Source organism: Sinocyclocheilus rhinocerous, unplaced genomic scaffold, assembly GCF_001515625.1.
Source record: "Sinocyclocheilus rhinocerous isolate Xijiao unplaced genomic scaffold, SAMN03320098_v1.1 scaffold2753, whole genome shotgun sequence".
Lineage (NCBI taxonomy): Eukaryota > Metazoa > Chordata > Actinopteri > Cypriniformes > Cyprinidae > Sinocyclocheilus > Sinocyclocheilus rhinocerous.
This window is the reverse complement of record NW_015633528.1, coordinates 128,475-145,461: the sequence shown is the minus strand read 5'-3', so window position 1 is coordinate 145,461 and position 16,987 is coordinate 128,475. Positions and strand designations below refer to the sequence as shown.

General features: G+C 41.3%; 1 protein-coding gene across 1 annotated transcript; it reads right to left on the bottom strand.

Moving 5' to 3' along the window:
* Positions 1-202: 202 nt before the first annotated feature.
* LOC107744208 (dual specificity tyrosine-phosphorylation-regulated kinase 1A-like) lies at positions 203-16,755 on the bottom strand (the record flags this gene model as incomplete). The annotated part of the gene is made up of 9 exons (XM_016557731.1): positions 203-2,292; positions 5,054-5,142; positions 7,535-7,838; positions 7,923-8,063; positions 8,945-9,091; positions 11,309-11,595; positions 13,574-13,721; positions 13,806-13,994; positions 16,687-16,755. Coding segments are annotated over 9 exons (1,929 nt in total), but the record flags the coding sequence as incomplete, so codon positions are not given.
* Positions 16,756-16,987: the final 232 nt, after the last annotated feature.

Below are 16,987 nucleotides of genomic sequence, written 5' to 3'. Positions count from 1 at the left end.
ACACATCCAGAGGAATTAAGTTTTTTTTTTTTTTTTTTGCCTGTGCACTGCTAAATTAATTTAAAAATACTTTTCCCACTTACGCACGCGCACACACACACACAAACACGCGCACGCACACTCACACACACACACACTCACTCACACACAGAAACAAACACGTGCACGCACACACAAATACGCGCACGCACACTCACACACATGCACACACACACACACAAACACGCACGCACACACAAACACGCACGCACACACACACACACCCCCCGTCTGCCACAGCTGACTTCTGCTTTCAAATGGACCCATTTATTGAAGCGTGTGCGATAAAAACACAACTAAACGGAAAATTACTTCCTGTACTATGTATACTACGTCAGCGCTGGAGTATACAAACATGTGAAGCGCCGCCCGATGCCGTTCTGAGTGGGACACACATCCACACACGATACCCTGTCTAGAAGATTAAAGTATGAAGATCTACTCTCCGTCCCGCTTCAACCCTAGAGTTTTGCATTTGTACTAGCGTCGTCAACTACTTTGGCCTGGAAGCACTGATACCCATTGACTACCACAGAGAACTTCCACTGCATGTTACCAAGTTGACGTAAATGTACTCAAAATACCATTAGGAAAAAAGTAGTGAGTTCTAAACTTCCTTTATTAAAAAAATATAAATATGTACATAAATTCTATTTCAGCTATTAAAATGGGGTCACAAAGTAAACACCTGAAGCCTGTTTCATGGACTCCCTCTGTATGCCGTGACCACAGGAACCCTAAAGAACCGTGCGCCCGCTCGCACCCGTCACCACCGCGCACGCAGACCGACGGAGAGACGCGGATTGCTTTAGTAGCGAGAGAGAGCGGTGTCCGGCCGAGGGGATCTCCGACTGTCCAGCTGCTCTGGGACCAGCCGAGCAGCTCGAGTCCGCATCCACCGTCCCGCCAAATCAACACAAAACCACCCACGCCGCCGTCTGCTAAGAGCAAATGAAGAGAAAGAAAAACAGAGCGACAGAATTTCGCAAGCGATGGCGTCCAGGATTGGGCTCTCTGCCACATCAAACATCACTTCCAGTTCTGACAGTCGTTTACTGACATGACACACACCTTTGCTTCAAAGTGCAGAACTGCTACATTATTGGTTGCAGACATCTATGTTCTATAAAAAAAACGCCTTTGGTACAATAAATTATCAAAAGGGAGAAACAAAAGTGGTGTAAAATTCACAGCATAATCGTGAAGCCAAATCAAAGAAGCGAAAGGGCCAAAGTAAAACACACATGCCGAGCACAACAGAAGAGCGGGAAGGGACACGGCCGTCGCTGATACCGTCAGTCCTGCGGATCTCTAGTGAAGAAAGGCCTCGGATCACCGTTCTGTTCTGGCGTGTCGTGAATGAAGGGTGTTCGCACGTCAAAAATACATGAAAGCTTTTGTCACTTGAAGAAATGTCCGGCTCGTCTTCATTCAGTCCGTAACGATAAGGCCATTTTAAAGAAGCGCTGCCCGCGGCCGCACGCGCCCGTCACAGGGGTCTCATTGCACTCTGGGAAAGCTCTGCTCGAAGCACACGACGTGAAGAAGAAAAGACGCGAGCGCGGTGGGGGGATTGGGGTGGGTCGGCCGTGACGCTCTCGCTCCCGTGCGCACGAGCATCTGAAACCATCTGAGAATCGGAGAACAGAAGCAAAGGTCAGAGGAGGACAGCCTGGTGTCAAGCCAGAGTTAATCCGGTCAGGAGCTGGCCACCGAGCTCTGCTGCACGCACACGCCCGCCATGGGTGACTCCTCGCGCTCCAGGCCCGGCCGCAGGCCCATGTGAGTCTCAGCTATGTAGTGGCCCGGCCCAGAGTTCGAGGGGTGGCCCGGCACGCCCGTCTCCTGCCGCGGGTTGGAGAAGGCACCCAGTCCCAAAGTCATGCTGCCGTTGTGGCCGAAGCCCAGGCGGCTCTGGTAGGCGTAGTGATGGTTCCCGGTGGAGGACGAGGACGTGGACGAGGCGGAGGAAGACAGCGAGGTCATGGACAGGTGGCCGTGGGTCACCTCCATGGAGTCCTGCGTGGAGGCGCTGTGAGAGGGCGAGTAGAGGCGGGGCCGGGGCCTGGCGGGGCCCGGGGCGTGCTGCTGCGGCGGGTGGTGGTGGTGATGATGATGATGGGGGTGCAGAGCCTTGGGCTGGTGTGGCGGCACGTGGAAGGTGGTCTCCTGGACGGGGTGCGTCTCTCCGGCCGCCTGCTGGAGTCCGTCTCCTCCCACCCAACCCAGCGCCGGAGCGAAGCCCTGTCTCGCCTGAGGAAGAGCACAGACACAGATCAAGCTCCCAGCTCAAACTAAATAGCACTAAACTCTACTAAACGACTGTTTTTCTGGTTGCATTCGCACCAGGAGCAGCAACTCTGAAGTGGCCGACAGCGACGTCTTTATTTATTTACTCACTTTTTAAAGAGGTCATCGGATGCAAAATTCACTTTCACAAGTTGTTTGAACTGAAATGCGTGTTGGCAGTGTGTGTACACTAGAGGTCGACCGATAAGGGGTTTTCTCTGGCCGATGCCGATATTTAGAAATCAGGGCAGCCGATGGCCGAAATATGATGCGATGTTTTTGGCTGATTTTTTTTTCTTTTTTTCCCAAAACTGTTAAAGATGGAACAGATCTTGAGAGAATGACCACAGATACACGAGTTTGAGTTGAACAGAACCGAGTTAGTCCTTTAAATTGAATCACTGCTGCCCTCATGTGGTAATGTGCTGGAGGTAGACAGCTGAATGGAGTGACTAATTCATAGTAATAATACAGTCGCCGTGATTTTGCCAAGTAAGACATGTTCCTGGATCAACATTACTGTCAAAAAATATAGACTAAACCCAATCCCTAACCATAAACCTAACCCTACCCATAATTTATTCCTAAAATCAGTGTGAAATGATAGCTGATTAACAAGGGTGTAGAAGCACATAACCCTGATCGTAAGCCTAAAACAGATATTTCCTGAAAAGTTATCCCTCAATTCTGATTGGTTAATTGGAATGTTGTTCCAGGAACATGTACTTGGTCAAATCATGCTCACCGTAATAATACATGGCTCAGAACTTAAGCACCTTCTTAAAACTGTTCTGAAACATGCTTTTTGTTAATGTTTGCTGACAGACACCAGCGTTTCCCACAGACTTGCAAATGCAGATTCATTCTCTACCAACAGGAGGCGCTGCTGGAGCGGGAAATATAGCGGTTTCCCCGGCAACGGCTGTAATCAAATGCTTTTTGACAGGATAAAAAGAGAGTTGTTTTACACTACCACTGAGAAATTTTAACCAAAGTATGTTACAGACTTTTCATTAAGACCCTAAAGAATCATATCAACTTGTGGAAAATGGGCATCCGATGACCCCTTTAACGCCATGCCAGCATCAAAGCTATTTTCATGGTGATCTCAGAATAAATTACACAAGGTATACAATTAACAAGAAGTCATAAAAGACATTTCAAATCTACACTAGACAAAAATTCTAAAATACGTTCAGGTGATACATTTTTAAATAAACCAGTTAAACACGCCTCTGAATAAAACCGTTGGCCATTTACATTCAAAACAGTACAATCTAATAAAATATGCTTCACAGTCATTTTGGTTTGGCAAGTAAGGCATGATGGTGGTTCTTCACCTGTTAATAAATATCTACGTGTAAGTCTTGTATGACCTAAAAGAAAACCTTGTAAAAAAAACTTGGTCATACCTAGATTTGCGACGTCTTTATTCGCGGCATTTACAAACGTCAACAACCGGTGAATGGAGGACGCCGTGATCGGAGCTGTTTTTGTTCTGTGCCGTGGGTTTCGTGATAACTGAATGTGGAATGTAAACGCACAATTTACGCGACTGAGGCCCTGTCCACACGAACGCGGTTATTTTTAAAACCTGCAGCTTTTTCTACGCGGTTAGGCCGTTCGTCCACATGCAAACGCAGCACCAGGTCACTGAAACCGAACATTTTTGAAAACGCCTGCCAGGGTGAAGATGTTCAGAAACTCCGGTTGCAGTGTTATCGTGTAGACAGGAGGTTCTGGCTTGTGACGTCGACGTCGGCGCCTGCGCTGTTATCTCCGCCTACTGGAGACTTTTTCAGGCTTCTGATTGGCCAACATGGCTTTACGGTTGAGATTATTTTCCATGTTCATGGAGTAAATATTTTTACACGGCTTTTAAAAAATGCCGGTAGCCGGTGTTTCGTATGCATTTGGCCAATCAGCGCACACTATGTCACTGGTAGTTCCTATAGGACTGTTTTAGACCCTGCTCTGAAGTAGGAGATAATTTAGTTCCCCCAAACGGAGTTCCTAGAACTAAAACTGTTCCTAGTTCCTGCGGTGCGAACACGCCAAAAGCGGGAAATTCCGCCAATAGTTCTAGGAACTCTCAAAAGGCTCCTCCGATGCGAAAGCCGCTAATTTGAGTCAATTACACTATTTACATATTTGAATAATTTCCAACATTTTTGAGGACATTTATGAGGACAGCATTTCTCTGGATTAACATTAAGACAGAAACCAAAATAAAGCCTTGAAGGTCATAAAATTAACACGCAAGTTTTGTCATTAATATACTTATGATTTTTTTTTACAGTGCAGTTGTTTTACAATAGTAATATCACTGTCTTATGGATGATAATAATAATAATTTATTCATTATTATATGAAATGTTTCCCGACTATGGTGTGGACTGAGACACTATCACAACTTAAAAGAGAACTTTTTTGTCTATTTTAGAGTTCAATGTTACTTTTTATTCAGTTCAGTTTGGTGACTAAAAATGGTCAAAATAGTTTTATTTAACTATAAAACGTACCCATTTTTCGATTGGGACTGAGGTCCACCTGCTACAGTCTCACTGAATCCTGTAGGAAGCATAGCTGGACCTCATAAACACAGCTTTACTTGCTGATATATTCCTACGGCCTCACTGACTGCACAAGCTGTGGAGTGATTCTGGCTCGGTTATGTGCGCTACGGATCTGGTGTGTGTGTGTGTGTGTGACAGTCCATGCTCACCACAGCACTGAAGTGTCCTCCGCTGTGCCGGTGCTGATGGGTCGGGTCGGAGCGGGCGCGGCCGCTGGTGCTCGTTCCAGACGATCCTCCTGCAAACACACAGCGCTTAGAGTCAGTGACGGCAGAATAGGGCTGGACGATAAATCTAGAACCATAATTATCGCCATATCATTTTAAAACAATATGAATAGTTCGATAAATGTTAAATAAAAGTTATGCGCCAAAAGCGGAACGAAACAGCTTATGAATTATCCGCTCGGATCAAAGTTTGAACGGCGGCACAGCACGAGATTACTAGATCAGGTGAGTCTCTGTCAGCGCTGTGAGATCCAGTGTGAAGCGCTTGCATTCAGCCAACAACACAAATGACTCGGGGATTTTAAAGCCAGATAAAAGCGCTGACAAACAGGAGAAACACTGTTTTTCAATCTACAAATCACCATCATTTACCATGGATTTACTGTAGTAACACTAACTGCACTGTGGTACTGAGGCAGAAATGTGGGTTATTTGTATCGAACTTTACTATATTATTGATGTAGACATGAAGTAAATGTATTAAAGGAGTAATGGAATATAATTACAGTATTTTTGTGATAAAAAAAAAAAACCTTGCTACGTGTACTGCATTAAGCTAGACTTGTTATAGCACTTCCGTATCATTGCTCTTTTGTTGGTTTTGATTGCTTCTATTGTCCTCATTTGTCAGTCGCTTTGGATAAAAGCATCTGCTAAATGACTAAATGTAATGTAAGCTATAGCATGCGTGCATCTATACTAAATGTCTTTAGACTACTGTTTTTCATACAGATACCTAAAAACCATATAGTTATATTTCTACCATGGTATTGAGGTGCTATTTGTGTGGTTTTAATCATGATTTAAATGTATGCTACTATGGAAGACCAATGATCATTAAAAAAATAAATAAATAAAAACTTGGTCAGAATAATTACATTTCACCATTTAAAAATGAGGTTGCTACAATTATTACAGATGTTACTGATTTTGATAATGAATAAAAATGTGCATCTGCATCCTAACTCAAGCTGCTACTACTATCAAATCTGCATTTCTAAGAGACAAAAAAGTAATATTAATATTATCAGGCGACACAAACCTGTGTCTTGATTTGAAACAATATCACTCATTAGAACATGCGGAAACTAAGAAATTAATTTTTCTGTTAAGATTAGTGCTGTCAAACGATTAATCGCATCTAAAATAAAAGTTTTTGTTTACATGATATATGAGTGTGCGCTGTGTATATTTATTATGTATATATAAATACACACAGTTTATAGTTTGAAAATATTTACATGTATACACATTTATATTATATATAAATATTTAATATATAAACAACATATTTTTCTTAAATATACACATGCATGTGTTTGTATTTATATATACATAAATATACACAGCGCACACTCATGTATCATGTAAACAATAACTTTTATTTTGGATGCGATTAATCGTTTGACAGCACTAGTTAAGATTTATTTTGTTAAGGAAAATTAACAGTCTGGTTTCAATTTGGAGCAAAAATCTGGCTTTAAACTTGAAATAAATAAAGATGACATTTATAGTGATAATTATCGATATCGACTGATATGAAAAAAATGATGTTGATAATTGTTTTGGGCGTATCGCCCAGCCCTATGTGAGAACTCATGATGTCTCTGACCTGAGCTGGAGGAGGTGCTGGACGTGGTTCCGGACGACTGCGACTGCTCCAGCGCCGGACTCGTGGACACGCTGCTGCTGGTGTTAGTGCCTTCATCAGCGGTCTTCTTGAAGAAGCTGTGCTGCAGAGCGTAATACGGCTGGATGCGGGTCTTTGGGTCGTAGTCCAGCATCCGCAGGATCAGGTCTTTGAACTTCAGGTAGTTATCAGGCGACACAAACCTGTGTCTTGATTTGAAACAATATCACTCATTAGAACATGCGGAAACTAAGAAATTAATTTTTCTGTTAAGATTAGTGCTGTCAAACGATTAATCGCATCTAAAATAAAAGTTTTTGTTTACATGATATATGAGTGTGCGCTGTGTATATTTATTATGTATATATAAATACACACAGTTTATAGTTTGAAAATATTTACATGTATACACATTTATATTATATATAAATATTTAATATATAAACAACATATTTTTCTTAAATATACACATGCATGTGTTTGTATTTATATATACATAAATATACACAGCGCACACTCATGTATCATGTAAACAATAACTTTTATTTTGGATGCGATTAATCGTTTGACAGCACTAGTTAAGATTTATTTTGTTAAGGAAAATTAACAGTCTGGTTTCAATTTGGAGCAAAAATCTGGCTTTAAACTTGAAATAAATAAAGATGACATTTATAGTGATAATTATCGATATCGACTGATATGAAAAAAATGATGTTGATAATTGTTTTGGGCGTATCGCCCAGCCCTATGTGAGAACTCATGATGTCTCTGACCTGAGCTGGAGGAGGTGCTGGACGTGGTTCCGGACGACTGCGACTGCTCCAGCGCCGGACTCGTGGACACGCTGCTGCTGGTGTTGGTGCCTTCATCAGCGGTCTTCTTGAAGAAGCTGTGCTGCAGAGCGTAATACGGCTGGATGCGGGTCTTTGGGTCGTAGTCCAGCATCCGCAGGATCAGGTCTTTGAACTTCAGGTAGTCTGCGACGGCGTGACCCGACTCACCGGCTCTCCGCCCGCCGGGGCCACCTGCCTCCACGCCCAAAATACTGTGCAGCTTCCGGGAGCCTGCGGGTTTATACTGCGCACGGGAGAGACCAGAAGAGTCAGTGTCACTGCATCAAACAGAGACAGCCGGCAGATCAATGTAAAGAAAGAACCGCACCCTTTTGCCATCTTTGGTCTTCTTCACACACCACGTGCTGTCAGACATCTTCTCAAAGAACTTCCTGGCTTTAGACGCCTGCTCCAGAATATGATTGGGAGGGACGCCCAACACCTCCACGATTTTATTCATCTGGTCGACCTGCCAACAAAACATCCATCACACACGGTAAGACGATGACTACAGCAACACACAAGGATGCGTTCATGCTGACAACATTTTCAATCACACAAAAATAGTTATGTTTTCATTGTTTCTGTATTACAATAATAAGGTTGATATAACACCAAAATTTGAGATACTAGTGAAAATATTGATTCTCAATTTCAGTACCACAGCAAACACTGCTAGGTTTTACTAATTTAAAGTTCAAACATTATTGAGTGAACGCTCTTACAATAAAATGTGAAAAATTAACAAAATACAAGCAATATCACAAATACGACTGATCAAAGATTCAAATGAAATAAACAGCGCTTTATGTTTTTCAGGTAGGTCTGATGGTAGTATTCAGGTAAGAGATACTGCAGAAATGTAATTAAATGTGAAATAACACCACGTAGTCTTCACTGTGTAAATTAAATATAGATTCATCCTTATTAAAGTAAATAAAGTTATTCAGTCAGGAGCAGTGATTTTTTTTTTCTTGTGGTATTCTGTTTGATTAACATTAAATGACAGATTATTAGGCTGCTGTCACTTTAAGACAATGCATGAATCCAACTGTTCACATTCATTTAAGAGAAACAACTGTGTTTCCAAGGAAACTTGCCAAGACGGGACATTTTGACATAGCATATACTTTGTGAACATGATACAGATTCTAAATTAATAGACAACCTGGAACAGTTTATCAGACCAGTTTAATTTCTAAGGCAGCAACATCCTTCAGTATCACCGGCGTAATGTTTTGTTGATTTCATCTGACACAACTTTCACAAATATACATCTGTAACTAAGCATGAGCAGAGGGCGAAGGCTGCACTCGGACTACAGGAGCATGGGTTCAGGTCAGGACTCACCTCGTTAGCGCCGCTGAACAGAGGCTCTCCAGTGTGCATCTCCACCAGGATGCAGCCCAGAGACCACATGTCGATGGCCAGATCGTACGGCATTCCCAGCAGCACCTCGGGCGAGCGGTAGAACCGGCTCTGGATGTACTGGTATATCTGAGGACACACGCAGCCGTGTTACTGAATGAGGCTTGAGTAGGGATGGGCCATATGGGCTTAAAAATATATCACAATAATTTCTGGTATTTACTGCGGTAACTATATCAATGACGATAATTCAGGGAATCCTGTTTCTTTAGAGAAAAGTATTATCTTTCCTATTTTTACCTAAAATAAGGCGTTGTGGGCATTACGGAGTACACACGTAACGTAATGACTGTTTATTTCACACTGGAAGCCAGAGGGCTGCAGAAACTACACTGACGACGCTCCAGGAAATCCCTAATATGGACAAAGGTATACAGTTGTCACTGAATAAAACGCAGATAGAGAAATTTTAACTGAGGAAACTTGAAGACAATAAAGTTACGATTACACAATATATAGCTATTGTTTATCTGTGCTCTTCAGCAATCTTGGGTATTTTTATAAGGACAAAGTATTTATAATGCAATGCTAATCGACATAGCCTTTATCACTGTGCAGGGCTCGACATTAGGGGCAAGTGAAAGAGAATTTTACTTGCCCGACCGGACAAATATCTTGATTAAAATGTTAATAACAAACAATAACTAGGGCAGCACCAAAACTTTGGCGAGAATGATTCTGATTTTATTACTTTTAGTGTAAACGGTGACTAATAACGGATAATGTATTGACAGTATCAAGGTTGCGTCAGTTGAGGCTCGTGCCTCATGGAAAAATCCAAACTATAAGCGCAACAACACACACAAAGAAACAAACATACTGCGGTAGAAAAAAAAGATAAATATTCTATATAATATATGCAACATCACACGACCAAGAGTGATGTTTTCCCGACTTTCAGCACGACTGCAAATGTGATGTTGATTTTATACAACTTTAGTTCAATAAAGTAATATTAACGGACTTACATTTTAGACACATTATTGACCGTTTTTGCTCCATTTCGCTAACGAAAATAGTTCTAAGCAAAGCCACAGCAGAACAGTCTCACATCTCTGAGCAACACACAACAGTTTCGTTACTGAATGATTCAGCATTTTTGAACGAATTGGGTGAGTGAATGATTCAGTGAGCCATTCATAAAGACAGTCACTTGTTTCATTTATTGAATGAATCAGCCGTTTGAACGAATCGGTTGATTCAATGACACAGTCTTTAAGACCATGACTTGCCCCCACCTACTGGTGGTTTGAATTCATATTTAAAAGTATCATTGCATTTTTTCCAACATTTCATATTTGTATGTCAAAAAAAGTAAAACATAAATCTAATAACATTATTTTTGCATTTGCAATTTTGAATAAATGCATTTATGGAACCTCTTATCTTCATTAAACCGTCTGAGTAAAAACATCTAAATGGCACTTTCGATGCAGCTTCTGTGTTTTCTCTGCAGTGGAAAGATGGGAGTTTGTTGATACTGGTTTCATTTGAATGGGAACAACCATAGTGTCTTATTATAATTGAATGTATTGATAAAATTTAAGAATTTGACGTAAATGGTGACGTACATTTTATAAGGTTAGGAAAATATTGCTCTTCATTAAGTTAAAAAGTGTAACAGAAATCAATTTAAGGCAAATATCACAAATATGCTAATAAGTAATACCTAATAGAGCACTGATGAGACTATTGCTTCAGAATAAATTACATTTACGCCAAAAAAAACAAAAAAACAAGCACATGTCAAGGCTTAATGTCGAGCCCTGCACTGTATATATAATACTATCATTCTGTAATATGAAACCACGTCTGGTCACAAAAAGTTATTTCAAACACTTGACTTATGTTATGAAATTAATTTGGAGAAAAAGCATGTCAATAAATTATATCTTTGTTGGACAACAGGTTTGTAAACAGGCTCATGCACATGCAAAACTGTGCTAATGTAGTACATTTATTCAAGGCTCAGAGTGATTTTTTTGTGCACTGTACAGCCCTGACCAAACCCGTTCCAGATTATAGAAGGAGCTCCTTGTTTAGCGATAAACTCCTCCTCAATTTCACGTCTGCCTTCCGCGATGTCGCTCCACAGAACTAGGCTTTATCGTTATTATCGTGGGAAGACTAATTCTTATCGAGGGGAGAATTTTTCCCGGTACATCACAAACGATAACATATCGCCCATCCCTAGGTTTGAGGTGCAGTCAAACAGATTGGGAAACGACAAACTCTACAGAATAACAGAAGAAACGACGGACAGACAGACAGTGATTGCGGTCTCACCCGCTGTCCCAGCTGACAGGAGCTCCCGAAGTCCACGATCTTGATGGCGGATCTCTTGGGGTTGCAGAGCAAGATGTTCTCGGGTTTGAGGTCACAGTGGATGATGCTCAGCTCAGGCGTGGCCAGGAAGAGCAGCGCGGTGCACAGCTGCTGAGCAAACTTGCGCGTCAGGTTCAGAGACACACCGCGGAAATTGGTGTTCCTCAGCAGGTCGTACAGGTTATAGGACAACATCTCGAAGACCAGACACAAGTGGTTCCGGAACATGAAGTGGCGTTTCAGATGAACTGGAGGAGAAAGAAAGAGAGAATGACGTTAATGAGTGTAACGCTTTACTGATGACAAGAGAAACTAATGTCTTGAAGGCTAGGGCTGCAAGGTTTAATCGAATCGGTTCTGTGATTAGTAGTAAATCTCCATCACCTGCTTTCAGATGGAGCAGCATTTACTGCACAGAGCCTTAGTTCACTGACAAGCTACACAATATCGTGTTCATTATCACAGACGATTTAATCGTGCTATTATGAAATCGAAGAAATCGTTCTGCGATAATGACAGTTGTTTGTGTAGCTTGTCAGTGAACTACGGCTCGGTGTAGTAAATGCTGCTCCATCTGAAAGCAGGTGAAAATACCACATTTAATAATGTTTTTCCTCCAAACTCACTTCATAACGTCTTTCGAGTGTTTGAAATAAATCCTTCTGTGAGATGATGTGGCTTCTTACACAGAATAAATCATATTTAACCTTAAACATATTTCATAGTATTCTAAGCAGTGATAAAGGCATTGCATATATACTTTATTATAATGAAAATTATAATGATAAGAACTCAGATAAACCATATATTGTCGTAGTCGTGTGTTTATTAGTCAGGCTGAATCAATGAAAGCAGTTCAATCTTCTGTTTATTCAGCTAGTGCTGTAGGGATGTCCTGGGTTTCTTCTGCGAGGTGTATTTGGAGTTTCTCTGGCCTTCAGATGGAGATTTACTGCTGATCACAGAACCCTGCTTCACTGAAAGATACGATGGCAATCACAGCTTCTGCCTAATCATGATTTCATTTCGATTTATCATGCAGCCCTATCCTAATACAAAGAACACGCTGTCCGAATCACATGGCGACCGTCTGTGTGGCTTTCTGACCTTCTGTTCATCTACAGCCATATATAAAAGATGACAAAAAACTCAATATTCCTACTAATTGGCACTGCTTCTGTCTGGTAAATTTCTGTTTTTCCTCGTTTTTAAGTTATTTTGGATGGAAGCATCTGCTGATTGATTCAATCATGTACACATAATGAACATATCAGCCACTGGAACTTATAAAACATGTGCTCTTGTACAATAAAGTTGGACTGATACCAGAAACAACACCAGTCTCTGGTTCCTCATGAATACTCAATCAATACCTCAGGCAATAAAACAACAAAACCCTTGACTCGGTCCTGTCCAGAACACAGTCTCATCCCTTCAAAACACAGAAACAGCGACACAGTCCTAAAACAATTCATAGTAAGGAAGAAAAAAATGACCATTCTGTGGCTACAATAATTCTGATCAACTGTTATTAATTGTACCTTGCTTGCATGACTAACCTAGCCCTAATCAAACCCTAACCCAGGTTTTACCTGGTCGGATTGGTCAAATAGACAGAAGAAAAGTTTTGGCAAGTATTACAATGAAACAGCACAAGCAAATGACCAATGTGTTTTTGGGTGAAGAACGGGTTCATTAGTGGCTGATCCACAGTCAAAGTCCTGCACGTATTCTGGGGCTCAAATGATTTTAGGCCATAAATAAATGGCACCTCACCTCTGCCTTTGGAAGAGTTTCGTCTGATTTAAAGTCAGTTTGTACTCATCATGATACTGAACTTGTTCAGCACTTGTCCACAGACAGACAGGAGGGAAGCCATGATCATGACCCTGGAGACACACGCTAACACGGGACCCTGGCCTATATTTTTAAACATTTATAGTTGACCAGCACGCCGTCTGCCCTAAATAGAGCAATTCGTTCCTCTCCAAACACTGGTTCATACACATACAACAACATGACAAAGACATTTCAGAGAACATGTCCTCATGCTCGCTCGTATTGCATACAAAACCAACACCAAGGCAAAATATTACAAAATATTAGAGAGCAGAAGAAATCTGGCTCCCTATGGGAGCTTTCTAAGAATTTAACTCATTTCCACCACTTTGGGAACATCCTGATCTTTTCTACGACCACAGGAGCTGTGATAGAGTCACACATTACCGATGTAGTACTTCATCTCGGTGTCGTGTTTGTTCATGAGCTCCAGCAGTCGGACTTCAATCTGAGCCTGATTCAGAAAGGCCTTTTTATTCTTGATGATCTTGATGGCGACCCACTCCTGCTCCACGCGGTCATACGCCTTCACCACCTGCCAGCAGAGAGACGAACACGAGCGTCAGACCAAACGAAAACACCGGCCGATTCTTTACTAGCGACGCTGAGAGACACTGACCTGACCGAACGAGCCTTTGCCTATTAAAGAATCGATCTCGTATCGGTCCATCCATTTCTCGCCATTTTTAACGATGTAGTCAAAGTTGTCGTCATCGTAACCGTCGTTGTAAATCTTCCTCTCCTTCTTGTTGCTGGAGTCCTCGCCCTGACCCTGTTGGTGACGCCGCTTCTTTTTTGCATAGTAAACCTGCAAACAAAGAGCAAAGCCTGAGAGGAGCGACCCGAACGAGCTGCGGATGCAGGGCCCTGTGATTCCACCACACACATTATCATCATATCATACACACACAGGAATTAAAGGACTTCATGGCAACCTGTCAAAATAAAAGTCTGCTTTAAATAGAAGAAATTGAGATTTATACATCATACGTTATACGTTAGGATAGGACAATATTTGGCTGAGATACAACTATTTGAAAATTAAAGTTGTCCAAATGAAGTTTTTAGCAATGCATATTACTAATCAAAAATTACGTTTTGATATATTTACGGTAGGAAATTTACAAAATATCTTCATGGAACATGATCTTTACTTAATATCCTAATGATTGTTGGCATAAAAGAGAAATGGATAATTTTGACCCATACAATGTATTGTTAGCTATTGCTACAAATATACCCCAGCGACTTAAGACTGCTTTTGTGCTGCAGGGACACATATTACTATTGTACAGCAGAATGTACTTAGTGTAATAATAATAGTAACACTAATAACATTAAACAATTAGTAAACCTTTCAAGAATAATCACATTTTTACTCATTTTAACAGTATACATATCGTGCAGCACTTTCTTTTGCCAAAACAATGAAAATAATTATTTCATTTGATTAAAAGATTAATAAAAAATTTAGTTTCACGCCTTCATCTGATTGCCAGAAAAGTTAAAATACACACACAGGGGTTAAAGCAAAAAAATCCTTAGCCTGAACTTTTTTCCGGGTGTTGGGGGGTGGACACATACACAGGGTTATTTGGTAAAAAAAGAACGAAAAAAAAAAGCATTATTTGAAAATGATTTTCCTTGAAACTAACTAGTAACGTATCTGCCCTTGCCATTAGCCCTTGACAGGCTCAGACTACAGATTATGGTGGATATCTGAAACAGCAATACCAGGAAAGGTTACTCACTACAATATGGTGCAAACACATGTAACATTTAGGATGCTTCTGATATCAAGTTTTGCTGGTTAGCTTTGTCCTTGACAGAGTACAAGATGACCTACAATCTAAAACATGACATTTCTGAAATTGTTTTGTTCAAAAGAAATAATGGTCAATACTAGGAAATTAATATAAAATAGGAAATATACAAGTTTACTACAGAAAACTACAGTTCAGTATTATTGAAACAATTGGATAAAATATTAAGATTTTAGATTTTTTTGTTTTGATTTTTGAAAAAATTATTTTAACCTTTATCACATTCCAACTAAAATAAAATAGAGAGAAAAAAAATTATTTTGAAGGCAATAAAAACCAAATTTGGGGCAAAAACAAAATGGATTTCATAGAGCCACTGATAGGGTTGGGTACCGAAACCCAGTACCAATAGGGCCTTTCGCACCGCAGGAACCTTTTCATAGTACCAGAACTAATTGTGGAACTACCCACTTTTAGGCGTTTTCGCACCGCCGGAACTGGGTGCGGATTTCAGTGCCATGCCTGAGCGATCGACTGAAATATTTGTCCTCTGGTTCTCCGAAACGGACGTAAGAAACATCATCGTGGCACCGCACATAAAAAATTATTTCCCTGACTGAGAAAATGCACGTGAACGTGAATGGCCAATCCATCATTTTTGGGGGAATTTTTATTTATTTATTTATTTTTTATTAAGTACCGGTTTAGGCACCGGAACCGTTTTAAAAGTATCGATTTGGCACCGGTATCGAAAAAAACACCCCAAACGATACCCATTGCTAGGGCAAAGCTCTGAGGCTCCGTCCAATAGGAAAACGGGTAAGAGGCATGAAATTGAATTGCACTTTGACACATTTCCCAGCACAGTTTAACACAGTATTTGCTGACAGAAAAGCTCTCTGGTGAGGAACCCGGAATCAGTTTGTGTGAGAGAGGGGCCCCGGCCCCGGAGACGGACGCTGCCACGGGACCCCAGCCTGTATTTTTAAACATTTATAGTCGACCGGCACACGTCTGCCCTAAACAGAGCGCTCGGCTCCTCTCTAGATGCTGCCGTGGCCTGACGGGAGCCTAAAGACGAGCAGAACTCTGAATAAACACACTCTGCTGCAGCCTAGAATTAAGCTGCTGGTCTCGTCTGGCCACAGGAGAACGGCACACTATTTCCCTGTTTAATACTGTAAAGCTGCTTTGCCACAATATGCATTGTAAGAAGCGCTATATGAATAATGGTGACCTGACAAACACACACACACACACACGTGAGCAAAACAGGGTTAAGATCACTGCTCACCTGTATGCATCGTCTTCTGACAAATCTCATAAGAACCGAATCAGAACGCAGATTTCAGTGCCATGCCTGAGCGATCGACTGAAATATTTGTCCGTTCGTTCTCCGAAACGGACGTAAGAAACATCATCGTGGCACCGCACATAAAAAATTATTTCCCTGACTGAGAAAATGCACGTGAACGTGAATGGCCAATCCATCATTTTTGGGGGAATTTTTATTTATTTATTTATTTTTTATTAAGTACCGGTTTAGGCACCGGAACCGTTTTAAAAGTATCGATTTGGCACCGGTATCGAAAAAAACACCCCAAACGATACCCAACCCTAGCCACTGATGCAAGTGATGCATTTATTCATGCAACAAAGTCAACAAAACCTGTTTCTTTACATCAGGTTCAGTATGAGTTCTACTAACTGCTGCACACAGTCACGTGAGTGACGCACCTCATTGATGTGTTTGTATGTTTTGATCAGTTCGATGGACACTTTTCTTAAGGGCTGAGCGACCACATACTGTACCTGTGTGTGTGTGTGTGTGTGTGTGTGTGTGTGAGATAACAACGAATGTACCTGAAGCGACTCGCGAGTGGTTTCCAGGTGAGAACAGCCCTGATGTCTCAGCAGGGTCTTGCCGTTTTCTGAGATGGTTGAGTTGATCTTTAACTTGCACAACCATTGGTGAAGATCTGCGGTGAAATCAGTCCAGTTTAGAGCAGCTTATCAACACAGCGGGTGTTTACAGTAC